This window comes from Misgurnus anguillicaudatus, chromosome 21 (assembly GCF_027580225.2).
Source record: "Misgurnus anguillicaudatus chromosome 21, ASM2758022v2, whole genome shotgun sequence".
Taxonomy (NCBI): domain Eukaryota; kingdom Metazoa; phylum Chordata; class Actinopteri; order Cypriniformes; family Cobitidae; genus Misgurnus; species Misgurnus anguillicaudatus.
In genome coordinates this window covers 59,502,314-59,516,033 of record NC_073357.2, presented here as the reverse complement: position 1 = coordinate 59,516,033, position 13,720 = coordinate 59,502,314, and the positions used below count along the sequence as shown (strand labels likewise).

General features: G+C 38.6%; 1 protein-coding gene across 1 annotated transcript; it reads left to right on the top strand.

The window, feature by feature from the left end:
• Positions 1–4,835: 4,835 nt before the first annotated feature.
• On the top strand, positions 4,836–13,274 carry LOC129452628 (UDP-GlcNAc:betaGal beta-1,3-N-acetylglucosaminyltransferase 7-like). Its single transcript, XM_055216610.2, has 2 exons — positions 4,836–4,971; positions 10,523–13,274. Coding segments are annotated over exons 1-2 (1,221 nt in total). The 5' UTR covers positions 4,836–4,969; the 3' UTR covers positions 11,742–13,274.
• Positions 13,275–13,720: the final 446 nt, after the last annotated feature.

Here is a 13,720-nt window from a genome sequence, read left to right as displayed (position 1 = left end):
GGAGGGTTACTGGCGAGCGCCATCACACAGAAAACCCCTTCCAGGGCTTGTACGTCACTTCCGGTCATGCTTCATTGGTCTGCTTCATCAATAGCAAGTTCTGCCTTAATCGACTCAGGGGCAGAGGGAAATTTTATTGATGAGGATTGGGCTCTACAACAAGGTATTCCTCTCATGCATTTAAGTGACAGTACTCCTTTATTTGCCTTAGATGGCAGTTCATTACCTAAGATACAGAAGGAGACTGTTCCATTGACTCTTACCGTTTCTGGTAACCATAGAGAGACAATTTCTTTTTTGATTTTTCGTTCTCCATTTACTCCTATTGTCCTGGGTCATCCTTGGCTTAAACGCCATAGTCCACATATTGATTGGTCTAAGGGTTCTATTGTTTCGTGGGGGTTATCTTGTCATGTTGAGTGTTTAGTATCTGCTGTCCCTCCTGTCTCTTCTGTTTCTGTTTTTCAGGAAGAGGCTGGTGATTTGTCTGGAGTTCCGGAGGAGTATCACGATCTGCGGGAGGTCTTCAGTCGTTCACGGGCCACCTCTCTCCCTCCTCATCGTCCATATGACTGTGCTATCGATCTCTTACCCGGTACCACGCCTCCTAGGGGTAGACTTTATTCTCTGTCGGCTCCTGAACGGGAGGCGCTGGAAAATTATCTTTCTGATTCACTTAATGCGGGAACCATTGTTCCGTCGTCATCTCCCGCTGGTGCGGGGTTTTTCTTCGTAAAGAAGAAAGACGGTTCGCTCCGTCCCTGCATAGATTATCGAGGGCTGAATGACATCACTGTTAAGAATCGCTATCCTTTGCCATTGATGTCTTCAGCCTTCGAGATCCTGCAGGGAGCTAAGATTTTTACCAAGCTCGATCTCCGCAACGCATATCATTTAGTGCGTATTAAAGAAGGAGACGAGTGGAAGACCGCCTTTAACACGCCCCTCGGTCATTTTGAATATCGGGTCCTCCCTTTCGGTCTAGTCAACGCCCCCTCCGTGTTTCAGGCCCTTGTCAATGATGTTCTCCGCGACATGCTTAACATTTTTGTGTTTGTCTATATTGACGACATACTTATCTTCTCCCCGTCTCTCCAGGTTCATGTCCAGCATGTACGCCGTGTGCTTCAACGCTTACGTGAGAACCGGCTATTTGTCAAAGCAGAGAAGTGTTCGTTTCACGTATCTTCGGTCACGTTTCTGGGTTCAGTAATCTCTGCAGAGGGGATTAGTATGGATCCTTCTAAGGTTCAAGCGGTGGCAGATTGGCCGGCTCCCGATTCTCGTGTCTCGTTACAACGCTTCCTCAGTTTTGCGAATTTTTATCGTCGCTTTATCCGAAACTTTAGTCAGGTGTCCGCCCCTCTCACCGCTCTAACATCTGTCAAGTCACGCTTTGAATGGTCAGAGTCCGCTCAAAGGGCTTTTGGTCATTTAAAGTCTCTTTTTACTACCGCACCCATTCTTATTACGCCTGATGTCACTAGACAATTCATCGTCGAGGTTGATGCGTCTGAAGTTGGAGTGGGTGCTGTTCTATCACAGCGATCTGCAGCTGATGGAAAGATCCACCCGTGCGCCTATTATTCCCATCGTCTTTCGCCTGCGAAACGTAATTACGATGTCGGCAACCGGGAGCTACTCGCCATACGCTTAGCGCTCGGCGAGTGGCGACATTGGTTGGAGGGTTCTTCTATTCCCTTTATTGTCTGGACCGACCATCGTAATTTAGAATATATCCGCTCCGCTAAGAGATTAAATGCGCGTCAGGCTCATTGGGCATTATTTTTCACGCGCTTTGACTTTTCTATCTCTTACCGTCCCGGTTCAAAGAACGTAAAGCCGGATGCCTTGTCTCGACTCTTTGATCCCTCGACCTCCTCCTCGTCACCGAAGGAGATAATTTCTCCTGGTCTCGTGGTGGGAGCCGCAGGGTGGGGAATCGAGAAACAGGTAAAGCGCGCTTTATCTCGCGTTGCCGTGCCACGAAATTGCCCTAAGGGCTTACTCTTTGTTCCGGTGCCCACACGCTTGGCTGTCCTACAATGGGGACACTCATCTAAATTAACTGCCCATCCCGGCGTTCGGGGCACTCTTGCGGCCATCCGCCAGCGTTTTTGGTGGCCCACATTAGAACGAGACGCTCGCCGCTTTATTGCTTCATGTGCGGTTTGCGCTCAAACTAAAGCTGGTAATGCCCCGCCAGCCGGTCTGCTTCGTCCGCTGCCTGTTCCTACTCGTCCATGGTCTCACATCGCGCTCGACTTTATCACCGGTCTTCCCCCGTCTAATGGTAACACGGTCATTTTGACGGTGGTTGATCGGTTTTCTAAGTCTGCCCATTTTATCCCGCTCACTAAACTCCCCTCTGCCAAGGAGACCGCCCAGATCGCTGTAGACCATGTATTTAAATTACACGGTTTACCCTCTGAAGTAGTTTCTGACAGAGGACCACAATTTTCCTCTCTATTTTGGAGAGAGTTTTGTCGCCTCATTGGTGCCACTGCCAATCTCTCGTCGGGCTTTCACCCCCAAACTTGTGGCCAAGCTGAACGAGCCAACCAGATCATAGGTCGGCTCTTACGTAGTCTCGCATTTCGTAACCCATCATCTTGGTCTGAGCAGCTCCCGTGGGCAGAGTATGCCCATAATTCGCTCCCATCCTCTGCCACGGGACTGTCTCCGTTTCAGTGCTGCCTCGGGTACCAGCCTCCTTTATTCTCTTCACAAGAGGTTGATTCTAGATGCCCGAGCGTGCAGACATTTATTTCTCGTTGTAAACGAACCTGGAGAAGGGTAAGATCCGCTCTGTGTCGCTCTCGTAAACGCATGTGCATCACTGCTAATAAGCGTCGGATTAAGAGCCCCCGCTATTTGCCGGGTCAAAAGGTGTGGTTATCCACAGCAAATTTACCTCTCCAGTCTGAATCTCGTAAATTGGCTCCTCGATTTATCGGACCTTTCCCTATCACTAAGATTATTAATCCTGTCGCTGTCAAGCTCCGTCTCCCGTCTAATCTTCGCCGGGTACACCCCGTTTTTCATGTCTCTTGCATTAAGCCTGCCCCCCGCTCGTCCCCTCGCTCCGCACTTTCCGCCATTCGTATCGAGGGGTCACCCGTTTACAGAGTCCGCAAGATTTTGGACATGCGTCGTCGGGGGCGGGGACATCAGTACTTGGTCGATTGGGAGGGCTATGGTCCTGAGGAGAGGAGTTGGGTTTCTCCCCGGGATGTCTTGGATCCTTCGCTCATTGATGATTTCCTCCGGTCTCGTCAGGCTTCCCCCTCGAGAGCGCCAGGGGGCGCTCTTTAGTGGGGGGGCACTGTCATGACCCAGTGTCTTTCTCTCTGTCTCTACATACCCTCACACACCTACACACACACACACACACACACACTATCATACACACATACACACATCGCCCGCTCTCATTACTCTCTGCCGCAGCTGTTTCCACTCTCTCTCTCTCTTCACCTGTTCCTCATCTTCTCTCATTGACCTAGGCTTTATCTATCGTGCCCTGTCTTTGTCTTTTGTCAGATTGTTAAGTCATGCAGACGTGTTCGTTTCTGTACTGGATTTATATCTACTAATCCCTGTCCTGTCCTGTCTCGTGTGTGAGGATTACATTGTTGCTGTTGGAATTACCCCCTGCGTTTATTTGTCATACAGAGAACTGTGGCTCGAGAGAGACTTGTACTATACCTGTGTGGTGCTGCTGGTTGGCATCGGCCTCCTCTCGCTCTCTCCGGGTGCCTTGTGAATCCCGCTGCCCTTTTGTTCTGCTCTGCCACAGTGGACTATTGTGTTGTCATTTACCAGCCATCTGGATATATTTCTGTTCATCAGTGTTTTTGTTGGTGCCGTTATTTCTGCCTGTGGCCAGCTTTATTAAACTGTGACATTTTTTGCTATCCCTGCATTTGAGTCCTTCATTCCCATAACAAGAAGAACGTAATCTAACCAGAGTCGTTATTGGAGAAACATTTTAACGCTGGAGAGCAATGAAGGAACAGAGAGAGGTGTCAAGACAGAAGCACAGTTCGCAAAAATTATTCCCGATATGTAACAGTGAATATTCTTTCTTTGTGGAATAATTATTGTTGTACTGTTATTCAGTTATATTGACGTTGTTCTTGTACTGTAGTTGTAAGGTCGACTGAGTGTCGGGAGCGTCGACTGAGCTAACGTTACGTCTTATGTGTTTATTATCATATCATTTCACATAACTGACGCGACACAGAATATGCCAGTGGTAACAAACACTGTTTATATAAGATAAGGGTTTTTAAGCCTTACCAAATTTTTGTCAATTTGCCAATGTACATTTACTGGAACTGTTAGTATATGCAAATGAAATAGGATGTGGCGAAAACCTTTTTATTATGTTTGTTTTAAATTTATAAAGCTATGTTAAATTCTAAATTGTAATTTTTGGAATGATTAATATAACTCTAAATTTGTATAAATAAAGCTGTTATATTATTTCTGAAACCTTATTTTTTGCCCTTGTGTATATAAGGGTTCCTAAAGTTTATATAACTAAATGTTGAGTTGTATTATTTATGTTAGTTGCACTCTATTCATAGATTGTATTATTTTATTAATTTTTTTTATTTCCTAAATGTGGAAAGTTCATACAAATAGATTTACAGCAGTGAATAAATGCTAATAATTGATAAGGTATATCTGTATTGAATTGAATATATGTATAAGAGTGTAGTTAAAAGAAGTGAGGGATTTTCTTTCAATGCTGTTTGATTAAGATGTGACAGACAGTTTAATGCCTAATTGCCAACAAAAATACGTCAGTCTGTGAAAGAGGGCGTCTCCTAAACGTCCAGACTATTAAAACAAAGCTGCATTTCTAGAAACACAAGAGTTTAACTGAAAAGCTCTGACAGACTGTCTTTATACATCATTTTCTGGTTCTTGTACATCAGTTACACCTGCGACTATAAGAGTAATGTAAGTATATTCAGGTGATTTGCAGTATTTGTGAATATTTCTTTACAGTTGCTAGATTAAATCTGTTTAAAGTTTTTTGGAGGATGAGAGGATTTTGTTTATTATACACTGTAAAAATTTCTGTAGAAATTACAGTATTACTGGGTATACTGGCAACTAGCTGCCAGTAACTTACTGTAGATTTTACATTTATGTTATTTACTGGCAACAGTTTGTTCAAAGTTAAATGAACATTAACATTTTCAGTCTTTATCTTCTACAGTAAGTTACTGGAAACCGGCTGCATAATTACAGCTAATTTTTTACAGTGTAACGAGAAAGCAAAAATATGCAGCCGTGCCTGTTTTATTCACATGACATCTTGTAATGTGAAATGTATGCTTTATAAGCATTGATGTGCCACGATAGAAAATAAAGATTTATGGGTAACACACGCACACACAGTGTAAAAGTGGTTTAAAGTATGTTTTACACTGTAAAAAGTGAAAAGTTTGATCAACTCAAAAAAATCAACTTATATATTGTACATATGGTTAAATACATTATTTCACTCTTGCTTTTATTGGATAACATTGTTTGTTTTTGCTGTGTAATTACATTAAAATATTGTGACTTTTTTACCAATTGAAGTAATTTTTAAGTTGATCCAACTTTTTAGAGGGAAAGAGTATTTATCACCTATGGAGCCCCTAGGGGAACATGAAGCAAAAATTAAATAAAGTTTAGTTTCTCGTGCGCACGCGAAACTACCGCATTTGGCTTCGTGTCTGTACGTGAAACTTTCGCGTGTGCACGTGAAACTTTCGCGAGCGCACGTGAAACTATTGCATGCTCACGTGAAACTTTTCCTTTCATTGCGCGCGCAAAAGTTTCCTGTGAGCACGCGAAACTAAACTTCTTCACATGAAGGTTTCGCATGAGCACATGCAAGTTTCACGTGAGCACATGAAACTAAACTTTAGAATTTTTTTAGTCCAATGTCACCTAAGGGGCTCGGTAATAACCCAACGATAGTCTAATATTTAAACGTATGATTTTATTATTGTAACGTTGGTGGAACAGACAGGCAAAGACAGCGCATTCAAATACAGACATTTATTGCCAAAACAAAGCAGACAAAAACAGATACAAAGCAACCCTCATGGAAACCAAACCATTACACCAACAAAGAATAACAAAGTACAACTGAGACACAGGGCTATAGACTATAAAAAATATAAACAGGGATAATGACGTAGACTAGAAATACCAAATCATAAGCAGGGGAACCAAGAAGGTGCATTTTTACCTCTATCAAATTGCTGATGTGCCAATTCATCGGAGGCAAACCAGACGGCTTTAGACGAGACCTGGGAGAACAAGGAAGAGGGTTGTACAAAGGCGCGCCGACTTGGTGGTGTTGTGTGTCAGTGCTTCACATTGCCATCTAGTCGCCAGGGCTCTCATGTATAAAACTGTGCGTAGGATTCTTACTAAAAGTCTACGTACGCACAAAAGCCAAAAATGGCATACACCAAAAATTATGAAGACATAATATATAAAGCAATGATCCCTTTATAAATTACAGATCACCTGCAAGTGTGCGTACATAAATCATCCTAATATCCCACCCTGCAAGCCCCTTCTCCCATCAAGTGTGTTTTTTATAAATCACAACCTTTGCGTGGGAAGTGGCGTACGCACGTTTCCAGCCCTGTTTTGTGTGTACACATGCTTTATACATGAGGCCCCTGGAGTGCATACTACATCGAATATCACACTCCTTTGCGTCACCATATGTACGCAGATTTCCTCATTAAAACGCCGAATAAAAAGTGATAACACAACGCTACTTTTCAGATCGTTTCCGTGTAAACGTGTCTAAGAGACAGGACTGGGGAAACACAGAACAAGATCATGACAATTATCTTGATTAGTGATAAGTTGAATTACCTTCACTTATTTTAACTTTATAAGTTACAGCAACTCATCACTACTCAAGCTAAAAAAATATTGATTAAGCGACATGAAGAGCGTATCTAGCAAACTTGATCGTTAACATTCACGCATTTTGACAAGACCCATGATGCACATAGGTTCACATGACGCAACGAACACGTTGAGCTTCACATAGGGCCGTCTCGAAAAAGAAGTCACTGCCACCATTGTTAATTTGAAATAACTTGTGAATCCAAGTTGATTATAAAAAATGGAAGTGTAAGGCCAAACAAAGAAACATGGTCCATCAATCAATACTTTTTACTTTTAAAGCTTTTAATACATTAAACATCAAGTACATTTTTACTTTTATTCACGTAAGATTTAAAAAGTAGTACTTAAACTGAAGTACAATTAGGATATTTCTACATTTATTAAAGTACTGCACTGTTTTGAAAGCAGCGCTAAAAACAAATTACTTCAATTGTTGAAACCTAAAAAAGTTTTATAAACTTAAAAAAACTTCAAACTTTTAGGTGTTACCAAATTTGACTATAGTGTATGGTATGTTAAAGACTTTATTATGGAATCTTGATACGCTTGCTTTTGAAAGCCTTAGTAAGAAGTAGATATAAAACAAAGCAATCCACAACTTCCCGACAAAGTGCATAACCAGTCAAACATGTTTTTAAAACAAGTCACATCTGGTTAAGACATTTAAAAAAAAACAAGATATAATGTGTAAGAGTTTAATGTGTGTGTGTTAGACAAAATCCAAAATGCCATCCTGATATTGTCAAACATGACCCAAATGTCATGGAAATTCTAGACTTTAGATTCTAGATTTTTATCCCTTAAATTTAAACATGAATTAAAAATCCAGTTAATGAGCTACATTAGTCAGAAGTAACCGCCTGCCTCACAATATAGTAAATAAAGAAAATCTGTAGATTTCCTGAAACTATTTCCTAATTCTAATCTATTTTTTATCTATCACTCTTACTTTTCGTGATCTATAAAAACTGTTACACATTTTAATATAGGTAAACCCTTAAAAACAGCAACAGTTTTAATACATGAATCGGCAGCCTCACAAAATTTCGTTTTATAGTCACGTAATTTTTTTATTATTTTTTTCCTGATATTATCACGAATTTCCGTGTTTTTTCGTGATCGTATAACGAATTCCTGTTTTTGTGTGATTTTCACGTACCAACTGTTTTGTCCTATTTTCTTACCATTGTAACTTTGGTTTAGGGTTAGATTTACATAAAATGACATCCCTACCCAAACCCAACTCTAACCCTAATGCCAAGCTACACATAAAAAAATAAATCAGAAAAAATAGTATATAAACCAATATATAAAGTCACATTCTAATGCAAGCACCAAATCTAATCCTAAACCGAAGCGACAATTGTTTAAAAATAGGAAAAAGCAGTTGACCAATACGTGATGGTCACACCAAGGCAGGAATTCGGTATACGATCACGAAATTTGTGAAAATATCACGAAAAAAATAATAAAAAAATTACGTGACTATATCACGTATATAACACTGTGGGGCTAAATGTGAAAATGATTATCGTGCCAGGTTCAAACCAGCAAAAGACACTTGCGTGTATGATAGGGCCAACTGACCTTGTGTTTATAGATTTAACTGCTAAATTTAGCCTAATATATTGACAGAAAACGAATGATTCAACCAAATGAGCATCTCTGCCAAATACTAATTATATTTGAGATGGATGAAATGGAAATGTATTTATATAGGTGTGGATCTGAAATTCATATAAAACAGATCACACACACGCATCAGTTTCACATACTTATCTTAGCGCTTGTTGAAATCTGGCATTTCCCTGACAGCTCAAACGTATTAATCATATTAGGCAAGACAAGGCAAGTTTATTTTTATAGCACATTTCATACACAGGGGAATTTCAAAGTGCTTCTGTAAAAATAAAAAAACATTTAAAATCACAATAAAAACATAAGACTTTTAAATAACAATTAAAAGAAAATAAATATGATTTTAATTAATACAGTTTAAAATGTAAGTTTAGTGTTTAGTGTTTTCTGCACAAAAATGTATCTTCAACACTGGCACACCTTGAAAAACAATACAATGCATTTACATATCACATAATAAAACATATGTAGAACATGCATGTCCTCAAAAATTCGTAAATTTGTGTACATTTAATTCAAATAAAAGATAGTTTTAGCCATTGGTATGCACAGCGTGATGATGAGAGAGGCTTAAAGCAGAAATAAAAATATGGGCCTCATTGATAACTTGTGTTAAATAAATTGTTATCATTGTTAAATTTCCATACCATACCTAAGTGTTTAGGTATAAATAGGTTTATTTGACACTTGCTTTACCTTTGCACCTTTTAGTGGTGTGCTCATATGAAGTACGTGCCAAACCTTATTTTTTGTTTTGATTTCCACAACACAATTCCTTTGTCTTCAATGTTCAATTGTGATTGCTGTCAAACCACTGTACAAGGGAGTCATAATGCTTAGAATAGATCAAATGGTTCATGTCTTTTGGCAAGAGATTAAAACAAATCAGCATACTTGATCTGGGTTAAGATCTTGCCTACATTGAAGTTAATGTAAACAGAGAAACTCTTTCGCCGCCAGCGTTTTTAAAAAGGTTGCCAACCAGCGACAGCATTTTTCATGATTTTCACAAAAGTTTAATACCTTCCAAAAAATTCTTCTATAAATATATAAACATACAATATATCTAATGAAAGAACAGACCCTCTGCTTTCAAACAAAACATATTTTTGTCTTACCTTCATTCATTCTCTTTTTTATCACCTCTCAAATAGGTTTGTTCAAAAACACCATTTTGAGAAAAAAGCTGAGATAATTACAGACAAAAATTTCTAAAATCACCTGCTAAAACCACAACTAAACAACATATTTATGACCAACAAATCTACCTAATCTGTACCATAACTTTTTTAACTTACTCCCCCCCCCCCACACCAAAAATAAAAACATTTATTCAAAGTTTCAGCTACTGCGCATGCACGCAGGTTGGCAACACTTCACATGACTCTGTATAGAGGCCCTCCCCCAGACAGTCTCAGTTTTTAAGGCTTGCCGATTGGCTCTTCTGACTGGAGGGCGGGACGTCCTTGTTTAAGCGGACATATTGCCCTCATTCATAGTAATACTAAAATATTAAAAAGTACAGAACAAATCAGAGTACTGTAATTGTTCAATGTGGGTTGGAGCTTATTAGACATTGCATTAGTTAGCGCAAAAGGTCCTTGTTTTAACCCAAACCGTTAGAAAAAAATTATCAAAATATGTACCCCAGCTGTCACTGGGAAAGTACTCTTTAAAAAAGTCATAATATACCATAAAGTACAGATATGTATACATTTGGTACCAATATGTAAGCTTTTAATATGTACCTCTTGGGTACTAATATAAACTCTTTAGGTGCAAAGCTGTACTTAATGAAAGTGTATCCGCGCAGGGGTAAATATTTTGACAATTTTTCTGACAGCACGGAACACACATACTAATAAAATATATAGCTTGTATTGTAAATCACTTTGAATAAATCTGCCAAATGTGTAAATGTTTGCTTTTGATTTTTATGTAGGATGAGGGTCAAAAAATTGCTGCAGTTTTTCCAGCGCACTTTCCTCTTGTTGTTCTTGGCATTAGTGATGTTAACTATCATCCAGATAGTCATCCAGAGAGAAAACATCAGGCCACTACAGATGCGTTCGGAGCTCCGTACAGGTGAGGGCCCCAATCCCATTTCTGTGAACCTCTGGAACAAGAGTATGGAAAGACCAACAGTGCCCACAACCTGGGATATCATCAGCTCCAACTGCAGTGCCAACCCTAATTTCACATCCCAAGAGTGGTTCACGAATCTTGAATCCAATTTCCAGCAATTTATGCTTTACAGGCATTGCCGATACTTTCCTATGCTAATAAATCACCCGGAGAAGTGTGCTGGAGACATCGACTTGTTGATCGTCATCAAGTCGGTGATAACGCAACATGACCGGAGAGAGGTGATAAGGCAAACGTGGGGCAAAGAGCAGACGGTAGACGGGAAAAGGATCAAAACCGTTTTTCTTCTCGGGGTGTCTTCCAATCAAGAAGAGAGAGCCAACCATCAAAAACTTCTGGAATATGAGGATCAAATTTATGGGGACATCCTCCAGTGGGACTTCATGGATAGTTTCTTCAACCTCACCCTAAAGGAGATTCACTTCTTGAAATGGTTCTCCATGTACTGCAGAAATGCCCGGCACATCTTCAAAGGAGACGACGACGTGTTTGTCGGCATTTCCAACATCTTTGAATATCTGGAGGCAAGTAAAAACGTGAAAGACCTCTTTGTCGGTGATGTTCTCTTTAGTGCCAAGCCCATTCACAACAAGAATAGCAAGTATTTCATTCCCCAAGTCTTGTATCAAAAGAAAAGCTACCCGCCGTATGCTAGTGGAGGAGGTTTCCTGATGGATGGCCCCCTTGCACGTAAACTTTACAAAGCATGTGAAACTGTTGAACTTTATCCCATCGACGATGTGTTTCTTGGGATGTGTCTAGAAGTGCTTAAGGTAACCCCAATTCACCACAATGCTTTCAAAACTTTTGGGATTGTAAGCAAGGAAACTAGTCAGATGAATCGGGATCCGTGCTTTTATAGGAACTTGATAGTGGTACATAAATTGCTTCCACCCGATCTGATCAACATGTGGAAGATGGTCAATAATGACTCAATAAATTGTTCACTGCAAAACAATTTCTTAAAGTCACAAGATATGTTCTGGCAGAAGAAAGAATATTCAACGAAAATATAAATATAGTTAATTAAATACAAAAAACAGATGTCTGGACAACTTAATTTATGTAGCTAATGAAGAATTTTGTCATTAGCACAATCGATGGACATTTTTCAACAAACTTGGGAGTTAAATACAACATACTTAAGAATGGTTTTATGAATCATCAATGAGATTGGTTCTGCTCTAATTACATGAATGTGATCCAATGATGTATGTTTAATGAATATACTCCTAAAATGTGTTGAAGGCACTGCAAGTCAGTGCAAGTCATGCACCAAAAGAATGTAAATGTCAGGAGGAAACTCGCTGTCAGTCTGCCCCTCTGTGGATGAACGTTACCATCACAGGTGTTTTTAAAGTTTATAAAATAAAACATATTGTTAGTGTGGCAATAAAGTCATCAATTACAATGACATATAGTTGAATGATAACAGAACCTTGCCTGTGCATGTGGTAACACTTGGTTGATGTCAATGCTAAATTAATTTATCCTTTCTATATTTTGTATATATCTTCTGATGTTTTAGTTCGAAAGCAACTTACAAAGTTACAGATGTTTTATTAAGTATTTCATGCTGCATATCTGGTAATTATTTATTTTTATTTTTCCTTTCTTGTAACTTTATAATAATGCTTCAGTTTGGGAGTCCCTACAATATATTTACAGGTCAAGATTCTGTATTTTGACTCATGATATATGCAATGTGACATAAAAAAAGTTTTATAAAAATAACATTCAATCTACTGTCCAATGACCCTTTGAAACAAAAGCAATGGACCAGGTATCTACAGGTTTAAACAACATTAGGGTGAGAAAATGATGAAAATGATTATTTATATTGCTTTAATGGGGGGGGGGGGTTGATGTTATACATTCTGACTTATTAACACGGTTAAAGAGTTGTAATCTTCATGCTAAAAAAATGCAAAGTGTCAAAGAAGCAGTTGAGCTTGTGATGGAGTTTCGGAAAGTTTTTTCCTTATCTACGTTACGTATCATAGACGTTACATATCGTTGATCTTTTATGGGCACTTCCTGATATGATCTGTCTTTTATAAATAAAACTAAAATACTCTTCAGAGATATGAAGAATGGAATACTACTCTATAGGTATTTAAGATTAACATGAGATGAGCAGAAACTGTGTGTGTTATGGGAGCTTTAAGTTTAATGAAGTATACTATTGAAGTGGATCAAAAATGTTTATCAAAGTTGTCGTAAGACAAGAACGGGTATTGGGTATTGGTTTTAAGACAACTTTTAGTAAAGGTTTTGATCCACTTCAAATGTTGACTAGTGTAAATTAGGAGATCCTAAAGCACATAAATCTCACATTTTTACGATATTTTTGAAGCGAATTTTTGTTTAAACTTGAGTCAGCTGTTTATAAGAGAGAACACATTTATAAATGCAATTTCTTATTGTAAAACATCTTTTTTCGTTGTTATGTTACACATATTTTATTAAAGTATTGGATTATATGTATTTATTTTTTTAAATGTGTCACAGAATAAAGACAAATATGTCATACTTAACATTTATTAATAAATTTCTTGTCTTTGTTTTTCTTTGTATTGTTCTACACAGATTTATAAAATGGATATTCGTTAATGGAATGATAGCATTTACTGTGTTTTTTTACATTTTATAATTAGTTTATTTATTTACTGTGATGTAAATATTCCTTAAATATTGTAGAATTGTAAGATTGAAAATGTAGGGCATTTATTATTCTGTCACAACCCCCATTTCCAACCCATTCCTGTGCTCATTGATATTAATGTAAGATGTTTATAAGGAGAATTAACAAAGGTGAAATGTTCATTACTGGAAAAGTCTACTTAGTAAATGTTGGGATGTAATCTAAGTCTAGTGGTAATACAAATTCGTTTCTGTGTGAAATATAAACAGCTCACAGTACAAATAATTCAACAGTAGAGTTTTTAGAATCAGCTGACATCTCCGGGCCAATGAGCATTACGCTGTGTCGTCA